Source organism: Salmo salar, chromosome 16 (assembly GCF_965601325.2).
Source record: "Salmo salar chromosome 16, fSalSal1, whole genome shotgun sequence".
NCBI lineage: Eukaryota > Metazoa > Chordata > Actinopteri > Salmoniformes > Salmonidae > Salmo > Salmo salar.
The window spans coordinates 24,574,022-24,596,412 of record NC_138306.1 but is presented as its reverse complement, the minus strand read 5'-3'; the positions used below and the strand labels follow the sequence as shown (position 1 = coordinate 24,596,412).

At 43.3% G+C, this 22,391-nt stretch overlaps 1 protein-coding gene across 1 annotated transcript in view; it reads left to right on the top strand.

Annotated features, from left to right (window-relative positions):
* The first annotated feature begins 14,477 nt into the window (after positions 1–14,477).
* LOC106573401 (transcription factor Maf) overlaps positions 14,478–22,391 on the top strand; it is a 66,045-nt gene continuing 58,131 nt past the window's right edge. Inside the window, exon 1 of the mRNA XM_014148413.3 lies at positions 14,478–15,909. Within this exon, the coding sequence (XP_014003888.1) occupies positions 14,933–15,909 (977 nt within the window). The 5' untranslated portion in view covers positions 14,478–14,932. The remainder of the gene's footprint in view (positions 15,910–22,391) is intronic.

Genomic DNA, 22,391 nt, shown 5'->3' with positions numbered 1-22,391 from the left:
AGCCTTAGAGCTATCTTCCAAATTAGCTGCCGTTAGAGGACTTAGAACTCGTCGGACAAAGAGAACAACCAGTGCTGGAGTGGCTGGAGCAATTCACTGACGAGGGATTCACTCAGACCAGAGCCCAGTCCAGAACAGCCACAATATGCCTTGGCAAAGCCTCAGGTCTGGCTTGGTCCTTGCCAGGAGTTCCCCAATCACTCTCCCTCTCTCTTTCTCTCTCTCATTCTATCCCTTAACTATTTTTCCTCTCCCTCCCCTCTACCCTATCCCATCCATCCCTCTTCCACTCGCTCTCTTCTCTCTCTTCAGAAGTGGCAGTAGTTTTAGTGAGATTGACTAGGCTCTGTGCTTTAGCCCGGTAACCCTGCCAACCCTATTGCATTGGCCAAGCAGACTAAACAGCTTAACTACGCAGACCCAGCACCAAAACAGAAAAACGCAGAACACAAATTCCTCAGAATACGTGGCCACTTAGCCAATACCCCCCAACTCTCTCTATCGCATTCTCTCTTACTCCTTTCCCTTTCCTGTCCCTTTCTGTCCCTCTCCTCTCTCTCTCCCTCCCTCTCTTTCCCTCTTCTTGCCAAAGGAGCCCATGCAGAATGGATTAGAGATGGCATCAAGAGGATAAGACGTATTACCAATCGATTTAAGGGGAACGTGCCATTGTTCTCCTCACAGTGAAACTTTGGATCTGGGCTGAGCACTGATGTCTAATGCTGCTGATTTGGTGATGAAGTTGGAAGGATGGAGTGTTTATCTCAGTCTGCAGCCAGAATTACTGCTGCTGTTAAATCAGTTGAGTAGATGGAAGGCGCTATTGGGCTATTGTACTATTGTGCTATTGTCTTATAGCAGAGATGCGTAGCATATAAAAGCTAGCAGATTAGAGCGTTGCGTCGCTCTTAGGAGAGTAACGAAGTTAAACAGGCAGATTGAGAGAATTCTGATCAGAGCTAGTTGTGATGATTTTGACTTTCTCCTAAACTGTTGCCATACCAGCCAAACCCTCTCTGAAACCAGCCAAAGACTATATTCTACTGTAAGTGCTGTTGGAGCACTAGAAACACCATCAAGCCAGCTTTGGCACATCAGTAGCAGAGATCTGAGAACTAATAGACGTCAATGATTTCACACCTCTCAAACCTTTCATATGAATGAGTTCCACTCTAATCAAACTGCTCAGTTCACATTGTTCCTGCTTACTGGTTCAGTAAGTGACAAAAAAAGAAGGGTTTCCTCACTAGCTGGTAACCAAGCTAAAGCCCTGACTCAAGTGGGTCTTGACTTGGGAAGGATTGGTTTTGAGTGGTGTGTATTCTGTGCACCCTGACTCCATGGTATACCCTATTGACCCTATAGTGTCAGGTTATTAGGGGGAGAGGGGACGGTCATTGAGGGGATGATGGGGGAAGTGGCCATGCAGCGTTAGGTCAGATTGTCATTGTGAAGAGGGGCAGGGATGGAGGTGTAGGGCAGAAGGGGTGTAAGGTACAGATGAGGGGTGGAGGAAAGGAAGGAGGTGGAACAAGGGGGACAGAGGCTGCTGCCATATTTCTTCATGAGGGAAAGAGACAGTGACATAGCAGCGCCTTTATGAATGGCCTGTCACAGGAAATGAGGACGGATAGTTCCTGTGTTCTGCGGCAGGAGAATCCTTCAAGCATCAACGGGGTGGACGCTCGCTAAGAGGAGGACTCCTAACCCAGCTAATGCATGTGCTAACTGCTAACACTGTGTGACCGCTCCTCTTTCTCCTTTGTGCTCACTATAGGACATTCTACAGTATGTGTCCAACTGTGTTTGACAATTTGAGAATAAAATATTGGGTTAGCCCACTAAGTTAAAGTCTAGGCATTCATTCAGGGAGCTGTGTCCCTGCATCAGCTTTTTGTCTCCCCTCTCTCTCCTGCTCCCTTCCCCTCTTTATTATCCTCTCTCTCCCATAATTATTAAGTGAGTGATCTGAATGACACATCCCAGTCCATGCATCTCTCTCTCCCTCTCTTGTTATTTCTGTCTCTGTGAATCCCTCCATCCATCCCTCCCTCTCTCTAGTATCATTAGTGACTGTCCCATGTTGAGAGCTGAAGGGAGTTTAATGTGAACTACGTCTCCCAGGGGCCCACTCCTTTACTTCCTGCTGGAGGAATAAGCTGCCTATTGATTAGTTATCAGGACCTAATTGGGCTGCGATCTCCCTTGCCACCACACCGCCCTAGATACAGTATATGACACACACACAATTTACCCAGATGACAACTTCAGCTTTTTCTTTCTCTCTCTCCCTTTTCTCTCTTGTCCTCGTCATATACCAGGGGAAGATTATTCAATCTCTCAAATGATATGGCCAGAATGAGGCCCAGTCAGATTTCATGCACAGCGGAAACTATGATCAACTATTTCTGGTAATTTTCCCCCTCCAAATAAACTCTTGCCATTCTAATCACATTTTTAAAATGAGAACGACGCTGCAGCTTACAGAGAGAAAACTTCTCCGAGCTCAGTAAGCTCACCGTTAGCGCTAGGATAATTCCCTGGGAGGGATTTCAATACAAAGTGAGGCGTTGGAAGCGGATAAGCAACAGGAAGGGTGTGTGTGTTGCTGTGTAAGAGCATCCAAATCTACAGTGAGTGAGCAAAGAGCCATGACTAACCCTGGTTAAGACTGTTCGCCTGTTTTAGTCGAGAGCTTATAGAGACTTTCCTCTCTCTCTCTCTCTCTCTCTCTCTCTCTCTCTCTCTCTCTCTCTCTCTCTCTCTCTCTCTCTCTCTCTCTCTCTCTGTCTCTCTCTCTCTCTCTCTCTCTGACTCTCACTAGCTCTCACCCTCCCTCCCTCCCTCCATCTCTTTCTCTGACTCACACTAGCTCTCACCCTCCACCCATCTCTCCATCTCTCTCTCTCTCTCTCTGACTCTCACTAGCTCTCACCCTCCCTCCCTCCTTCCCTCCCTCCATCTCTCTCTCTCTCTCTGACTCTCACTAGCTCTCACCATCCCTCCCTCCATCTCTCTCTCTCTCTCTCTCTCTCTCTCTCTCTCTGACTCTCACTAGCTCTCACCCTCCCTCCCTCCCTCTCTCTCTCTCTCTGACTCTCACTAGCTCTCACCCTCCCTCCCTCCCTCTCTCTCTCTCTCTCTCTCTCTGACACTCACTTGCTCTCACCCTCCCTCCCTCCATCTCTCTCTCTCTGACTCTCTCACTCCGTGTGTCCTAAATGGAGCTTCTCTTCTCTTACTCTCTGTATCTCTCATCCTCCCTCCATCTCTCTCTCTCTGAATTTGACTCTCACTCTGTGTGCCCGAAATGGAGCTTCTCTTACTTGGCTCTATCAATCCCTCTCCTCTCTCCTGCAACTTCCCCAGAAATTAAGACCATTTACACTTACATTTTCTGAGCAAACACATATACACATGCACACACCCCCCCTGAACACACAGACACTTTGCTTGGCTCCCCAGACAGAAACAACATGGCCAACTCTCCATTTAGCAGCCAGATGAATGCCTTTTACAATCCCTCCCACTACTCAATCGCTCCTTCAAAACCCCATCTGACAGACATCTCATTTCTACAGTCAATATCGCCATCATCAAACGTCTACTTGTTACATCCGCTCTGTTCATCATTCAGCCTTCCTTCATCCCACCGTCCACCACAGATCAGCCCTCCTCTCTCCTACTTGTCTAGTATACACACACACACACACACACACACACACACACACACACACACACACACACACACACACACACAAACACACACACACACACACACACACACACACACACACACACACACACACACACACACACACACACACACACACACACACACACACACACACACACACACACACACACACACACACACACACACACACACACACACACACACACACACACACATTTCATCCTAATTACCGCCAGCCTACTATGTCTTGTCCTCCACACTTCAACTGTCCAATGAAGGTCTTTTGGGCCTCAACATCATGGTTTTTAACTACAACTTAATAAAATCAAAATGTCTGCTATTGACCGAGAGTAGTAGCTATCTGTGTTGATGGATGGTTGTGTGAGGCCCCCTGTGGGTTCTATTGTCTCTATCTCCCTCTGATGGAGTAGAGAGTGAAACAGAGAAATCTGAGTTTAGTGTGTATGGTGACTCACACGCACACCTCCAATCACAGAGCTACTGGGATGATGTTCAAATGAGAAGAACTGATGAGGGAATTATCAGGGAGAGCAACACCAGCTTTAATGAAACTATGTGTTGAGGTGTTTGTATTAGGCCTGCTCCTCTCTCTCTCCTCTCTTTCTCTGAAGGGGAAGCAGTATGGTTAGTAGTGCAGAGGGTTGGGCTGGGCACAGGTGTCATTTGTACGCTGTTACTTGTGAGAAGAAAGGAAAATATTCACATACTGATGCATACATCTGAACCAAATACGATAGCAGACAGGGTGGCATGTAGCCTACTTTACTGTACTGTGCTGCCTCACAAAGACTCATTGTATGTGTTTGAACCACTGGAATTAGCCACAGTGTTCTTGCAGTTTACAGAATGAGAAACAGAGAGAAAGAAAGAGAAAGAGAGGGAATGGGTACTTTGCCATCATTTGGCCTGTCCTGCCCACTCCGTGCAGATGGTGCAGAGTGCAGTCATAGACCCCCCCCCCCCCCACACCCCACCCCCCACACCCCCGATGACAGAGGTAGGGGTCTCTGACTAATGAGGAACTTCATATGTATACCGACCACATAAATAATATCCTACAGTATACACACCATATAAATAACAGCATGCACACACGCACGCACGCACGCACGCACAAAAGCATGGACGCACATACACATACACACATACACACACACACGTACTGAGCATACTTATACATTTGAGTCATTTAGCAGCCACATATACAGCAGCTCCCAGCCCAGGCCTCCCTCGACCTGCAATATGAATCATAGTAGATGAGAGGCCAGAGTTCTGATGTTACACTGCTAAAATAAGGCATAGTCGCAACACAAACACAACTTGTGTCATAGAGCTAGAAAAATGTCCATATTTACAGGGAAACATCGCATATGAGGATACACATTGCGAACATGTACAAAGCCCTTACATAAAAGTGACTGTGTGGACTAACTTTACCTTTCAGATGTTCTCCTGCATTGGGCAGTGTTAGCAACTACCTACACCTCTCTACATGCACGCAACCGCGCAAGCACACACACAGGCACACACACACATGGGGTGACACATGGTGTGGTTCACTAATGAGCCTAATGATGTAGCAGTGTGTGTCTAATGAGAAAGGATGAGCTCAGGGCCTAGGGTTCACAGCTAGGTGTGTGTGTGTATGCGTGCGTGCGTGTGTCTTTTCTTTTTAAAATAAGGCATGGCTCTCGTCCACAATTAAAAACAGATTATTATATTATACTATTCGAGATAAAAGTGATATCTGGTGAACTGGAATGTATCATACCTTTGAGCTAATTTGGTATCTCTCTGATAGTCCGGCAGTGAGTGTAAACTTCAACCAACAGTCATATTTACACTGGAATCACATGGAAAACACACTAAAAATACAAAAGTACAGTACCAGTCAAAAGTTTGGATACACCTAATCATTCAAGGGTTTTTTGTTATTTTTTACCATTCTCTACATTGTAGAATAATAGCAAAGACATCAAAACTATGAAATAACATATGAAGCAATCAAAAAAGTGTTAAACAAATCAAAATATATTTTAGATGTTAGATTCTTCAAAGTAGCCACCCTTTGCCTTGATGACAGCATTGCACACTCTTGGAATTCTCTCAACCAGCTTCATGAGGTAGTCACCTGGAATGCATTCAATTAACAGGTGTGCCTTGTTAAAAGATAATTTGTGGAATTTCTTTCCTTCTAAATACATTTCAGCCAATCAGTTGTGTTGTGACAAGGTAAGGGTGGTATACAGAAGATAGCCCTATTTGGTAAAAGACCAAGTCCATATTATGGCAAGAACAGCTCAAATAAACAAAAGGAAACAACAGTCCATCATTATTTTAAGACATGAAGGTCAGTCAATTTAGATAATTTCAAGAACTTTGAAAGTTTCCTCAAGTGCAGTCGCAAAAACCATCAAGCACAATGATGAAACTGGCTCTCATGAGGACCCCACAGGAAAGACAGACCCAGAGTTACCTCTGCTGCTAAGGATAAGTTCATTAGAGTTACCAGCCTCAGAAATTCCAAATGTATGCAAAAAGTAACAGACACATCTCCACATGAAGTGTTTAGAGGAGACTGCGTGAATCAGGCCTTCATGGTCGAATAGCTGCAAAGGAACCACTACTAAAGGACACCAATAAGATGAAGAGGCTGGCTTGGTCCAAGTAACATGAACAATGGACATTAGACCTGTGGAAATCTGTCCTTTGGTCTGATGAATCCAAATTTTAGATTTTTGGTTCCAACCACCATGTCTTTGTGAGATGCAGAGTAGCTGAACAGATGATATCTGCATGTGTAGTTCTCACCGTGAATCATGGAGGAGGAGGTGTGATGGTGTGGGGGTCCTTTACTGGTGACACTTTCTGTGATATATTTAGAATTCAAGGCACACTTAACCAGCTTGGCTACCACAGCATTCTGCAGCGACACATTATCCTATCTGGTTTGTGCCTAGTGGGACTATCATTTGTTTTTCAACAGGACAATGACCCAACACACCTCCAGGCTGTGTAGGGGCTATTTGACCAAGAAGGAGAGTGATGGAGTGCTGCATCAGATGGCTTGGCCTCGACAATCACCCGACCTCTACCAAATTGAGATGGTTTGGGATGAGTTGGACCACAGAGTGAAGGAAAAGCAGCCAACAAGTGCTCAGCATAAGTGGGAACTCCTTCAAGATTGTTGGAAAAGCATTCCAGGTGAAGCTGGTTGGGAGAATGCCAAGAGTGTGCAAAGCTGTCATCAAGGCAAAGGGTGGCTACTTTGAAGAATCTAAAATCTAAAATATATTTTGATTTATTTAACAGTCTTTTTGGTTACTACATGATTCCATATGTGTTATTTCATAATTTTGATGTCTTCACTATTATTCTACAATGTAGAAAATAGTACACAATAAAGAAAAACCCTTGAATGAGTAGATGTGTCCAAACTATTGACTGGTACTGTATGTGGACACCTCTTCAAATAAGTGCATTGTGCTATTTCAGCCACAATAGTTGCTGACAGGTGTATAAAATTGATCACACAGCCATGCAATCTCTATAGACAAACATTGGCAGCAGAATGGCCTTACTGAAGAGCTCAGTGACATTCAACGTGGCACCATCATAGGATGCCACCTTTCCAACAAGTCAGTTTGTCACATTTCTGCCCTACTAGAGCTCCCCCGGTCAACTGTAAGTGTTGTTATTGTAAGTGGAAACGTCTTGGAGCAACAACAGCTCAGGCGCGAAGTGGTAGGCCAAACAAGCTCACAGAATGGGACCGCCGAGTGCTGAAGCGCGTAGCATGTAAAAAGCCTCTGTCCTCAGTTGTAACACTCACTAGCGAGTTCCAAACTGCCTCTGGAAGCAACATAACTGTTTCTCGGGAGCTTCATGAAACGGGTTATCATGGCCGAGCAGTCGCACACAAGCCTAAGATAACCATGTGCAATGCCAAGTGTCTGCTGGAGTGGTGTAAAGCTCGCCACCATTGGACTCTGGAGCAGTGGAAACGCGTTCTCTGGCATGATGAATCACACTTCACCATCTGGCAGTCCGGCAGAATAATCTGGGTGTTGCGGATGCCAGGAAAACACTACCTGCCCGAATGCATAGTGCCAACCGTAAAGAATGGTGGAGGAATAATGGTCTGGAGCTGTTTTTCATGGTTCGGGGTAGGCCCGTTGGGCCAGTAACCGTAAGGTTGCTGGATCGAATTCCTGAGCTGACAAGGTAAAACTCTGTTGTTCTGCCCCTGATCAAGGCAGTTAACCCACTGTTAACCCACCCCCGGGCGCCAAAGACGTGGATGTCGATTAAGGCAGCCCCCCGCACTTCTCTGATTCAGAGGGGTTGGGTTAAATGCGGAAGACACATTTCAGTTGAAGGCATTCAGTTTTACAACTGACTAGGTATTCCCCTTTCCCTTTCCCTTTGTTCCAGTGAAGGGAAATCTTAAAGCTACAGCATACAATGACATTCTAGACGATTCTGTGCTTCCAACTTTGTGGCAACAGTGACCTGGCCTGCACAGATTAATTGGAACACCGACTGCGAGCCAGCTCTAATCGCCCAACATCAGTACCCAACCTCACTAATGCTCTTGTGGCTGAATGGAAGCAAGTCCCAGCAGCAATGTTCTACCATCTAGTGGGAAGCCTTCCCAGAAGAGTGTAGGCTGTTCTATTAGCAAAGCAGGGACCAACTCCATATTAATGCCCATGATTTTGGAATGATATATTTGACTAGCAGGTGCCCACATACTTTTTTCTCATCTCATTGTACTTTAGGATACTGTTTGTCATATTTCATATAGAAGTGTGTAAATACACTGGTCCAAAGCAGATAAACTGAAGGAAAAAGGTGAGGCGGAGGTCTGATGAATGAAGGTTTGAATTAGAGTGCAATAGAGACAGATGGTGCAAGGGGAGGAGTATTAAGGAGAGAGAGAGAGAGAGAGAGAGAGAGAGAGAGAGAGAGAGAGAGAGAGAGAGAGAGAGAGAGAGCAAGCGAGAGAGAGAGAGACGGTACTTTGTTTCCGTGGAGTGGAAGCGTATTATCTTAATATGCATTACTTTATTCCCTTCATAAAACACTGGCAGAGAAAAGTGTGTTACCCATTCTTGTAATAGCTATTCACAGCTCCCTCATTCTATTACAGAAGATACAACACTTAGTTAAAACCCCCCCAAAACACTTCATTCTCTCTGCTGCTAATTAAATGAGTGTCTGAGATCTGATGAGGCCCATTGGAACAGCAGCAGTCTGGTCCTTCCCCATTATGAGTGAGACTAGGATTTAATATACATATTAAATAGAGTTAATACATGGCATTACATTGTGATTCTTAGTTAATATGAAGCCAACCTCCCATTGGGGCTATAATGAGAGATTATGAAGCACAAGCTCAGTAATGGTGGATTCCTTACATGTAGTTAATGTGGGTTTATTGAAGTCACATTGAGTTTATCTGCCATAATAAAGTGTACTGTGAAGTGGACACACAGTATTGTCAGATGAATAGTTAGTGATTCTCCCACACAGGCACACACCTCTCTCACACCCCTTCCAGAGCCGTGGAACAACACAACTACAGATGTACAGTATATTACAAAACAGGAACATTACAGGAAAACAAAAGTTAAGCATACTTCAAAATGAAGCAGTGCTCATACGATCAGGAGAACCCGGGCACGGATGTAATCATTTGTAAAGTCACAGCAACAGTAAATCACAGGCCAGCCCTGAAGAGAACACTTTTACCCAGGATACATCAGTGCTCTCCTGCAGTGAACTAAGAAAGGTCATATTGTCTCTCATTAACACTATGGGTATTTGGGATAAAGCTGCTCATAGTTTCTGATAAACCCACCCACAGTTTTTGAGAGGACACAGATTGGACAGGCAATTTTTTGGACAGTCCAGGAGCCCTTCTATTGGAGCAGGCCCAGGCTGAATCAGTGAAGGGAAACAACAGTGAAACGAACGGATACACTGTGTGGATTCCCGGCTAGAGAAAATATCATGACCTAGAAGATCTGTAGGACTACCTATGGCTTCCAGAAAATGTTAAAACAATGGAATCTTATATTCCTGCTTTGTATGGTCCATCCATTCTCAGCAACAATATGAATCATACACATTATTGAAAACGAATAATTACATTATTGCTAATTGCATTATTAGAAGGAAATACCATGTGCATTAGTATTATAGCTATTACTGTGTAGTAAAAAACTACTTGGATAAAGAAATATCATGTTGATTATATGAGCGAGTTAGTCTAAATTACATTGTTTAAAAATGTTTTTGACTGTTTGATGAGACACTTCATTTACAAAGGTTTATCGCTATTACACTTTACAGTTCTTCTGCTAACTAATGATGACTAGCTATGTGTTTACACAGGAGCAGCACAGTGGCATCAGAAGGGACAGCTCTTCTCTCTGATATTTATTCAACCCATCAGAGACTCCTCCTCAGAGAGAGACTCCTCTGTTTGGTGTTTTAATGAATAAAACAGTGTGTTTATCCTCTGTGTTTAGCGTTAAGTCCCCATGAACAGTCACAGGGACCAGGAGAATATTTACTTGTGTTGAGGCACAGGGGACTTGGTGCTGTGCTGCTGGAGGCTTTGTACTTCTAGATGTTGCTTCCTCGTGAGAATTGCTCCACAGAGAGCCACGTTATTTACTCTCCTCTCCTCCGAGGATAGCCCACTCCTCCGAGGAGTAGCCTGTTCTGTTCATTAGAAGGGGAACAGGCTCTATTGGGGATTCCTCCATATCAGAGCAAAGAGACAGAGAAGTATTTTATGGCCTGAAGGCTGACATGGTGTGTTATGAAGAGCTTATAGTGAAAGTGACATATATGACATAAAAGTCCTGGTCCTATGACCACACACCCTCTTTAGTGTGTGTTCTTGCCTTGTTTTTCTTCTGTTTAAAATAAGAAATGATCACTTTATCTGCTCTCACATCCAGAGACTTGAGGATGTGTAGAATTTAGGCAGAACCTGTAGGGAAGAGCGAGTTAGGTCCAAAAAACATGTTTTCACCAAGTCAAATGAATGTATTGTGATAGAGGTTTTATGATGCTTGTATCTTAACTAGGGATGGGCAACTGGCTGCCATGCGGATCAATTTTCTTTTTTTAGGTACTCCGTCGGGGTCTCAACTTACTGAATAGTAGACTACACAAGGTGCCATTTCAAAATGTGGTTGTGCATCAGCAGTTTTCCTCTTGTTATGTCAGTCACTGATAGTCATTCAATTAGCCATGTCAGCTAAACATTTTTACATAGGTAAGTTACTGGTAACAATCGTGGGCCAGCTCTATGTGTGGGTGTAGAAGTGTGTCCAGCCATTATCACCTTGGCTGCTGTAGGTTAATCCACCTCAGTCGAGCTACAAACACACTGATCAAAAATATGAATGCAATATGCAACAATTTCAAAGGTTTTACTGAGTTACTGTTTATATAAGGAAATCAGTCTATATACATTTATTAGGCCCTACACTATGGATCACACATGACTGGGAATATAGTTATGCATCTGTTGGTCACAGATACCTTTAAAAAAAAGGTGGGAGCGTGGATCAGAAAACCAGTCAGTATCTGGTGTGACCACCATTTGCCTCACGCAGCGCAACACATTTCCTTCACATAGAGTTGATCAGGCTGTTGATTGTGGCCTGTGGAATGTTGTCCCACTCCTCGTCAATGGCTGTTTGAAGTTTCTGGATATTGGCGGGAACTGGAAAACGCTTCCATTTTCAGCTTCCAGGAATTGTAAACAGATCCTTGCAACATGGGGCCGTGCATTATTATGCTGAAACATGAGGTTATGGAGGCGGATGAATGGCACGACAATGGGCCTCAGGATCTCGTCACGGTATTACTGTGCATTCAAATTGCCATTGATAAAATGCAATTGTGTTCGTTGTCCATAGCTTATGCCTGCCCATACCATAACCCCATTGCCACCATGGGGCACTCTGTTCACAACGTTGACATTAGCAAACCCCTCGCCCACACTACGCCTTACACACTGTCTTGCATCTGCCAGTACAGTTGAAACTGGGATTCATCCATGAAAAGCACACTTCTCCAGCGTGCCAGTGGCCATCAAGTGTGAACATTTGCTCACTGAAGTTGGTTACGCCAAACTGTAGTCAGGTCAAGACCCTGGTGAGGACGACAAGCACGCAGATGAGCTTCCCTGAGATGGTTTCTGACAGTTTGTGCAGAAAGTCTTCGGTTGTGCAAACCAACAGATTCATCAGCTGTCCGGGTGGCTGGTCTCAGACGACCCTGCAGGTGAAGAAACCGGATGTGGAGGTCCTGGGCTGGCGTGGTTACACGTGGTCTGCGGTTGTGAGGTAGGTTCCCGAGTGGCGCAGTGGTCTAAGGCACTGCATCTCAGTGCAAGAGGTGTCACTACAGTCCCTGGTTTGAATCCAGGCTGTATCACATCCGGCTGTGATTGGGAGTCCCGTAGGGCGGCGCACAACTGGCCCAGCGTCGTCCAGGTTTGGCAAGAGTAGACCGTCATTGTAAATAAGAATTTGTTCTTAACTGACTTGCCTAGTTAAATACAGGTTGGATGTACTGCCAAATTCTCTAAAACAATGTTGGATGCAGCTTGTGGTAGAGAAATTAACATGAAATGCTCTGGTGGACATTCCTGCAGTTAGCCAATTGCACGCTCCCTCAAAACTTTAGACATCTGTTGCATTGAGTTGTGTGACAAAACAGCACATTTTATTGTCCCCAGCACAAGGTGTGCCTGTGTAATTATCATGCTGCTTAATCAGCTTCTTGATATGCTACACCTGTCAGGTGGATGGATTATCTTGGCAAATGATAAATGCTCACTAACAGGGATGTAAACAAATTTGTGCACAAAATTTCAGAGAAAAAAAGCTTTTTGTGCATATGGGACATTTCTGGGATTTTTTATTTCAGCTCATGAAACTTAACATGTGTTTATATTTTTGTTCATGGTAGTAGCCTATTTTTTGCTCCTGCTGAGATAGGCTCCGTTTAACGTTAGTTTCTTACTTCATTCTTAGCTGGCTAAGTAATACTAGCCAGAGCCCTTCAAAGTTACTGCAATAGAAGTCTCTGCCGGCAGCTAGCCACCTGACTGACTGACATAGGCCTATCAATAAGCGACTATTTACCAGTTGTGCACAAATTCTCAGAGAGACAGTTTTTATTTGTTTAGGGGATGTCACGGCAGGAGTCACGGGACAGTTTTTAAATTGCCTTTTTCCGGCACCTCCCAAACACAGGAACGATTAGAACTGTCAGATCAAGAATATAAGTGTTCCTAAGCTTCAACACTGGAGCGATATTTACATGTTGAACCATAACTTTATTGTGTACCAGATATAATTTTGTGTTTTTAATTAGAAAACACAAAATGTGTGGTAATATTTAATTCAGTATAGAAATGTGTATGTGGCTTAACTTACCCTGTCCCATGGCTCAACTTACCCCATACCTGGGGTAAGTTTTGCCAAGAGACCAGTTTTTTTGGACAAGCTATGTTTTCAAAACTGTAATGTTTACATTAACTATTTCCAGAGACACACAACATCCTGAAATATATATAGATATCTTTGTTTAGAAAGAATACTTGTTTTCCCTTGACGGAGTGATGCTGAATGTAAAAATGACTTAATTTACCCCAATCTCCCCTAATATGTGTTATCGTCAAACAAAGTAATGATAAACAGAAACAGAGAACCCTTGCATCTTCAGAGGGATCATATCACCCACCTGCCATTACTAATGTTCGTTACCTAGGCCTACTGTCTTATTCCAAAGGGTGGCGCTGTTGGGTTTGCTAACAGCCATTCACATGGCCGGACCCATGCTTTCACAACCCTATCGACAAAAACACAAGTGTACAGTACCCCAAATGACTTCCCTGACCAAGAACTGCTACCCGAAAATATGAAAATCGTCAAAGAAAATACGTAGGCTATCAGTTGAACATAGAACGCATAATTGAACATGTCCATAAGGCCAGAGCTGTATAAATAGCTCTGAATTAGGTTTCATACACGCATAGGCTGAGAGAAGTGAGTGCAATTTGACTGGTAAATGTTCCAAGATTAAGCGAAGTGTTTACGTTAATGTATCTACATCGTTCCACAATGAAATACGTATTAGTTCTAAATAATTACACGTAACATAATATTCCTAGGGCCTACTAACTACCACCTAACACTACCCTTCGAGATATTATAAGAAATTGGATATCTTATATTCGTTTTACAACCCCAATGTTTAAAAGGTATAGCCTATACATCTTTGTTATGCTGACAAAAATAGCCTACAGTTTGATTGATTAACGTCAATAGTGTCATAAACTTCTGTAAATCTATTGATAAGGTAGCTAATAGACAATTAACTGTCTTTTTGATGTTGCTTATAGCCTATGTTGGTATTTATAGATAACTTTATTGAAAGAAACGAGATGAACATATACCTGTTGAAAATCGTTATAACCAATAGGCTATGCATTGTAGTGTTTCTTTATTTAGTTTTTACTGTCTTTAAATTCTAGTCGGGAGAGAGTTAACTGATAGGCTCGGTCCTTTCCCAAAATATTGGATCATCTAATATTATGCTAATTGTCCCTCAGAGCGAGATAGCCCATTGGCTGTGAGTCCAATACCATTTCATATTTGAGCCTGACGTCAGGACGCCTATAAAACTCAGCAATGCATTTAAACTCGTCTGCGGGGGTTGATCCCTTTTTTTTTTTTTAAATCTCTCTCCGTCAAGCCTGGCGTGGAGTTTTTTGTTGTTGTATTATTCTCTTCAAGGCACGAATTTGCCAGTGACACCTCACGTGAACCTCCTTCACTTTCGCGCACTAATCCTAAAAGAAGGCATGAAGTGTTAAATGTTAGAAACACACAGAACCGCGTGCAGACAAGGAGAGGGCGGAAACGAGAGAGCGACGCACGCGCTGCTCTAGTGCGTCTGTGCAAACACTGCGTTAAAGAGAGAGAGAAAAAAGATCCAATTTCAAAAACCAAAAACGTGCGCAGCACAATTAGGCTAGAAAACCCCTTGTTTTTTCCAATTTTTTTAGAAAATAAAATAAAGAAAGAAATCAAACTGGCTCAGTGCGTGTCACCGCAGCCCGCTTTGACAGGTGCTGCTCAACCCGTTTGGAGGACTGCTAGCAGCAGCAGTAAAAGGATGGCATCAGAACTGGCAATGAGCAACTCCGACCTGCCCACCAGTCCCCTGGCCATGGAATATGTTAATGACTTCGATCTGATGAAGTTTGAAGTGAAAAAGGAGCCGGTGGAGCCGGATCGCAGCATCAGCCAGTGCAGCCGTCTGATCACCGGGGGATCCTTGTCTTCCACCCCGATGAGCACGCCTTGCAGCTCGGTTCCCCCTTCCCCAAGCTTTTCGGCGCCCAGCCCGGGCTCCGGGAGCGAGCAGAAGGCTCACCTGGAGGATTTTTACTGGATGAGCGGCTACCAACAGCAGCTGAATCCCGAAGCGCTGGGCTTCAGCCCCGAAGACGCGGTAGAGGCGCTGATCAGCAGCAGCCACCAGCTCCAGTCCTTCGATGGCTATGCTAGAGGGCAGCAGTTTGCCGGGTCGGCCGGGGCAGGAGGCGGCATGGCCGGGGAGGAGATGGGCTCAGCAGCCGCTGTGGTATCGGCTGTTATCGCTGCAGCAGCAGCGCAGAACGGAGGTCCCCACCACCACCACCACCATCACCACCACGCCGGGGGACACCATCCCTCCACCGGGGTCCCGTCCAACGCTAGCTCGGCGGGCAGCCACCAGCACATGGGACACCTGGACCTGGACGACCGGTTTTCGGACGACCAGCTGGTGACCATGTCAGTACGGGAGCTGAACCGACACCTCCGCGGGGTCAGCAAAGAGGAGGTGATCCGGCTGAAACAGAAGAGGAGGACCCTAAAGAACAGAGGCTATGCCCAGTCATGCCGCTACAAGCGGGTCCAGCAGAGACATGTTCTGGAGGGCGAGAAGACGCAGCTGGTCCAGCAGGTGGACCACCTCAAGGCGGAGATGTCGCGGCTGGCCAGGGAGAGGGACGCATACAAGGACAAGTACGAGAAGCTCATCACCAACGGCTTCCGAGAAAACGGATCCGGCAGTGACAACACCCCCTCATCCCCAGAGTTCTTCATGTGAGTTTCACAGTTTAGAAAATAGTCACTTTTTTTAAAAAAAGAGGAAAATGAACGGTTATTAATTTTGGCAGGATCGTAAAGTTTCCGTGCGTAAAGGTGGGGATTAGCAAAGACACATATTCATATTTTTTCATTTTCTTTACACATTTTGTGGTGATATTTAATGAGAATGCGGTTAGGTAAATGTTCCGTGTTAAATTAGGTTTGTAATGTAAATACATAAGTGTTATAAACTGGCCTACTAGAGTTTGATCACTGGATTACATTGTTAGAAATAGCCTGTATAGATCTTATTCGTTGTGTTTTGCCGTCGTTATTTTGTATTTTAAAAAGGATAAAGAAAACATTTGTGTGCATTTTGTTTCGTGGGGCATCTTCCTCAAACGTGTCAAGTGATCATTAATAATCTGTGCGCACAAAACGTGCTCAATCGGCCTAAATCTTAAATTTAGGCCTACAGTACATTTAGTCAAATTTAACTGAAAGGTAACTCTTAAATATTAATTTTGTTTTAATGTCTTCTTTGTAGGCTATAATTTACCCCATTTTCATATAATCTATGTTTTTCATGTTTTGAGCATTCAAACAGTAGGCCTATGGCATAATATAGAGACTACGTTATATAGCCTAAATCAACCATGCAGGTCATGTGCGGTATTTGCTGTCCTTTCAGGAATACTTTTGTTACGTTTTCTTGGATGACAACCGCATGTTATGTATTTATATGGACTCATCGCTTTTGGGGGGATTTGGGACCAAAAAGTGTGAGGGACTTCATCCTCCATCAGTCTCCTCAACCCTCAACTCAACTCACCTCTCATCCCCTCCTCACCTCTCGCCGTCCCTTCTGACATTGAGCCTCATTCTCTACACACAAAGCCGCTGACGCATTACCTTTCACTTGTCAGGCTCGGATTATGCCTGGAGAAAGACAGACAGGACATTTGGAATTCTATCTTCTCTTGAACGGAGTGCGGTGTGTTACACCGTGGTGCATGTAGCGGTGTGTAGCCCACTGTTCATCTGATGGCATTTTGTAGCCTACTTCTGGATTCCTGTGGATTCCTTTATCATTTTAAAAGGCATATTTTAATTCAGTGAATATTCAGTCAATGTGGTTTTTGTTACGCAACAGGTTGCTTTTCATTTTGGAATATTGTAAGATTATTTAGATTAAATGTAGGCATACTTTTGTATAATTTTTGTCCAAATGCACTAAATAATTTTCCTTCTTCTTTTCTTGTCTTTGATACAAGTATCGAAGAAGGAAATTACATAAAGGACAAATCAGATATAGGCTTATATGCATACTCTTAAACCAGGTTTGTGTCTTTATCAAAAGTGTTATGACGAATCACCATTAAGAGGTGGGAAAATCTCTTCATCTGAAAATGTGTCATTCTCAGAAAAATTAAGGAATTGTTGGACTGTATTGCACGCATGTTACCCGAAACCCCGTGGGGATAAACCGATCGGAAAACTGTTGACTGTTAGGAATTGTTGGAAATATTAGGTGATATTCAATAACTTTAATGTTGCTATATAAAATGTAATCATGGTAAACTATGGATATATTCTGAAAAGATGTCCTGGTGTCTAAGGAAATGACTTAAACATTGTTTGGACAACACAGTGTTCAAACTGGAATATCCAAATTCCCACCATTCATCAATAAATGTTTATGAATGGAAACTTAAACTTTCATTAATGTTCATTTTTATTAATGCATGTTTAAATTGTTGTTATGCTGACTTTATCACCGGGTTTACTTGCCTAACAGGCTACACTTGTGGATAAAGCCAAATTAGTCCTAATTCTTTGTAAAAAATTAATTTCATAAAAGCATTGGTGAATTGCCTATAGGCCTATAATTTCTGTGTTTTAGTATTATACCTTTCGTGTAAACTCAATACACTTTTGCCCCCTGCTGTGCTGTAGGCTATAGACAAATCTTAGGAGGACAATATAGACCTAAAGCAAAAAAAAAAAAATCTTGCTTATAAAAGCATACAGTAACTTTATGTTGTGTTGAAGACGCTATAATAACGTGTCGTATTTAGCTCTTCCGCTGTGTTGTACAGAAATAAGATTTATTTCACCTGTTGCTTAATTGCTTAGAGAGAATTACAACAGTCCAAACTAAATATTCCAGTTTATTTAGACATTAGGCCTAGGCTACATATGCGGATTGTTTTCTGCACACTTCACATGACGCCGGACACAGGTCCCCAGTCCCATTTTGTTCAACATTAATTTAAAAGCAAACGTTTGTTCTTTGCTCCGTAGCAATCGAAAAACTCGACCCTGAACCCTTTAACTCAAAAGTTAAATTCTAAATATGGCATGGAGATATAGCCTAGTATTTAGTTCAATAAAAACGTTCCCTATATTTACCATAAGGTCAATTGAAAGGGAATTCGGCTACTTGATGGGCAGAGGGTAGCCTAGAACGAAGTTCAACATGGCATATTTTTCCCTAAAATCATTTTAAACGACTAGGCTACACATCGCTCACTGTTTGCTTATGGTGGAACATAGGCTATTAGTCCAGTGTAAAAAAAATGAACATTTTTGGAGTCGGGAAGATTTTTAATGCAGGGAAAGTCAGATCGTGAACCTGTAAATGGTTGTTTCATTTCATTATCATTCTTGTCAAATTTCTTCGTTCTATTTTGAAATCTGAAATAGGCTAATCAAATGAGTATACGAAAAAAATACATTTTTCGTTATGACTTTGACAATGTTACGACTACGCGGGACAGTTTTTTAAATGGAAGAATCCAGCATGTGGTGCATGTCTTTGTGTGCTGTGTCTGTTTCGTCCCTTTTTCCCCGCAATGCTTGATTCTTTTTACTATCCCTTTCTTCTGCATAATAATAGATAATAACATTATCTACAACTTGCTAATGTTGTTAAATTCTGGTTCGCATAATCATACGTACAGTTCTGACTGGTATGAAGACTAGGTTATTTAAAAAATATATATATATTTCTTCTTTAGGTAGGCTAGTTGAGAACAAGTTCTCATTTGCAACTGCGACCTGGCCAAGATAAAGCGTAGCAATTCGACACATACAACAACACAGAGTTACACATGGAATAAACAAAACATACAGTCAATAATACAGTAGAACAAAAGAAAACAAAAAGTCTATATACAGTGAGTGCAAATGAGGTAAGTTAAGGCAATAAATAGGCCACGGTGGCGAAGTAATTACAATATAGCAATTAAACACTGGAATGGTAGATGTGCAGAAGATGAATGTGCAAGTAGAGATACTGGGGTGCAAAGGAGCAAGATAAATAAATAAATAAATACAGTATGGGGATGAAGTAGGTAGATAGATGGGCTTTTTACAGATGGACTATGTACAGGTGCAGTGATCTGTGAGCTGCTCTGACAGCTGGTGCTTAAAGCTAGTGAGGGAGGTATGAGTCTCCAGCTTCAGAGATTTTTGCAGTTCGTTCCAGTCATTGGCAGCAGAGAACTGGAAGGAAAGATGACCAAAGGAGGAATTGGCTTTGGGGGTGACCAGTGAGAGATACCTGCTGGAGCGCGTGCTACGAGTGGGTGCTGCTATGGTGACCAGTGAGCTGAGATAAAGCGGGGCTTTACCTAGCAAATACTTGTAGATGACCTGGAGCCAGTGGGTTTGGCGACGAGTATGAAGCGAGGGCCAACCAACGAGAGCGTACAGGTCGCAATGGTGGGTAGTGTATGGGGCTTTGGTGACAAAACGGATGGCACTGTGATAGACTGCATCCAGTTTGTTGAGTAGAGTGTTGGAGGCTATTTTATAGATGACATCACCGAAGTCGAGGATTGGTAGGATGGTCAGTTTTACGAGGGTATGTTTGGCAGCATGAGTGAAGGAGGCTTTGTTGCGATATAGGAATCCGATTCTAGATATAATTTTGGATTGGAGATGCTATAATGTTATAACAGAACGCGCGAGCCTTAAAAGGAAGGCAAGGCTATGCAGTCCTCAGAAGCATACCTAATACCTATGGGGACATTGAATGATTTTGTTATTGGCTATCACTTTTTATTGCATCATTACTTCTTAATCTGTAGACATTCTGGTTTGGAAAGAGTGAGAGGCATAGATGGACTACATTTCCACATGAGATCACCTACGTACTGCACCTGCTTTTTGCGCGGTGCTCGTTTGCGTGTGTGCGTGCGAGGTTGTGTATGAGGGTGCTTAAGAGAGTGAGCTTTTTTAACCATGCATGAGTTTGAAACACTTTGGAATAGATATTCAAAAAGCAAATTCATTCTATTTAAGCAGATAACAGTTAACTGATGGTTTCCCTTTACATCCTGGGTTAGCAGCATGGCTGAGATAAGTGTGTACTGCATCGTAGCTCACTGTCTCTGTCTGTTTGTCCTCTAACTTTGATACCTCCCCCATCTCTCTCTAGTTTTGATACCTCTGCAACTTTAAGGGAAGATGTCCGTAGTCTGTTCCCCACCCCCAGGTGCTGCTCATACACAGAGCACAGAGAGGTGCAGGCTGGGATATCATGGTCCTCCCCCGGCCAGAACGGACTATTTCCCCTTTGACTGAGGGAGGGAGAGAGAGGGAGAGAGAGGGAGGGAGAGAGGGGGAGAGGGGGAGAGAGAGGGACAGAGAGAGAGAGGCCTTTTGCTTCTTTAAGATGATAAACGATGGGAGAAGCGTTCAGGCAGAGAGGAGAGGGCCTTTTAGTGGTCCTGTGCCATTCATTTATAGCCCTGCCTTCTGATTAAGTCAATACAGTGTGCTATTTAATTACATTTGTGTTCTAACCTGGAACTGGAGACACCATACTTATTTCATGGCACCTCTTTACTCCTACAAGCAGATAGAATTAGTGGGGTTTGCTGTGTGAGTGGAGCTCTGGCTCTGGCACAAGGTACAGGAAATTAGCTTGAGTCTATATACCTTACTTGTGTTAATAATCATATGAAATCATACATTCAAACATTTGGTGTGGAATGCCAGTGTGATGCATTTTTCAGTAGAACTATGTTAATCATGAACAAGTTTTCATCCTATTTTGGTGAACTTCATATTTTAAACCATATTTATTTTTCTACATTTCTACACATTACGGTGTTCTTACTCATTACATTTCTGTAATTTGGCCATGGGAATAAGGCAGGTTGTGTATTGGTGCAAACTTGGCGCTAAGCCCCTATTGCAGAGTCTGTGTTTTGTTTGTCCACTGAAGTGTGTGTGTGTGTGTGTGTGTGTGTGTGTGTGTGTGTGTGTGTGTGTGTGTGTGTGTGTGTGTGTGTGTGTGTGTGTGTGTGTGTGTGTGTGTGTGTGTGTGTGTGTGTGTGTGTGTGTGTGTGTGTGTGTGTGTGTGTGTCTTTGCTGCTTATGTGTGCATGTGTGTGTGGGAGCCAGAACCAGTATGGGGTAGGATGCTGTGTTACCGGATCACTTCCTGTGTAAGAGCAGCCAAGGCAGAACAGAACAGATAGGACACAACATGATTCTTTACACCTGTGTTACCAGATCACTTCCTGTGTAAGAGCAGCCAGGGCAGAATAGAACAGAGAGGACACAACACTACTTCCTCTTTACACCTGTGTTACCGGATGACTTCCTGTGTAAGAGCAGCCAGGGCAGAACAGAACAGAGAGGACACTAGTACCTCTTTACACCTCAGCATCACAACAGATGTACCGTTCACACACACACACACACACACACACACACACACACACACACACACACACACACACACACACACACACACACCACACACACACACACACACACACACACACACACACACACACACACACACACACACACACACACACACACACACACACACACTTACAGTTATTATATTAGGATTAATTGAATCAGCATGAAGTGTAATTCCATTCTCTGTCCCAGCATATTGACTGGTGTGCTGTGATCATTTCTACTATGTCCAATGATCAGGTTATTACAGATAATGTAGTTGTCTCCTGTCACAATATTGGACTTTCTCTCTGAGGTCAACAATGGGAAATCACTTTGAAATGCATTCTTATTGACATTTCAATCAACATGATGTACTTCACTTTAATGCCTTTATTAATGGCACAATGGCTCTGTGTGCATTGTGTGTTTCAAGTTGTATTAGTCGTATGAACTGTCGTATGCACTGGATACACATGGTATACACCATCCAACGACAGTGCAACAACAATAAGCGATAAGAAAATATAAGAATATGAACATAAAGTAAATGGCTCAGTAGAATAGAATAAACATTTTAGCATCAGTATGATACAGGAAGTGTGTGTGTGTTCTTGTGTGCACGTGCGTGTGTGTGTGACTAAGTGGATGTGCTAGGAAGTCAATGTCCAGCATTGCGTCTTTTATTTGACCTTGCGGTGAGAGAGTCTATCAAAGCATCCATTCCTCCAGTCTGTCTGTCTATTGAGTGTTCAGTGTAGACAATCTATATGAGCAGATTACATTCTCCCTTT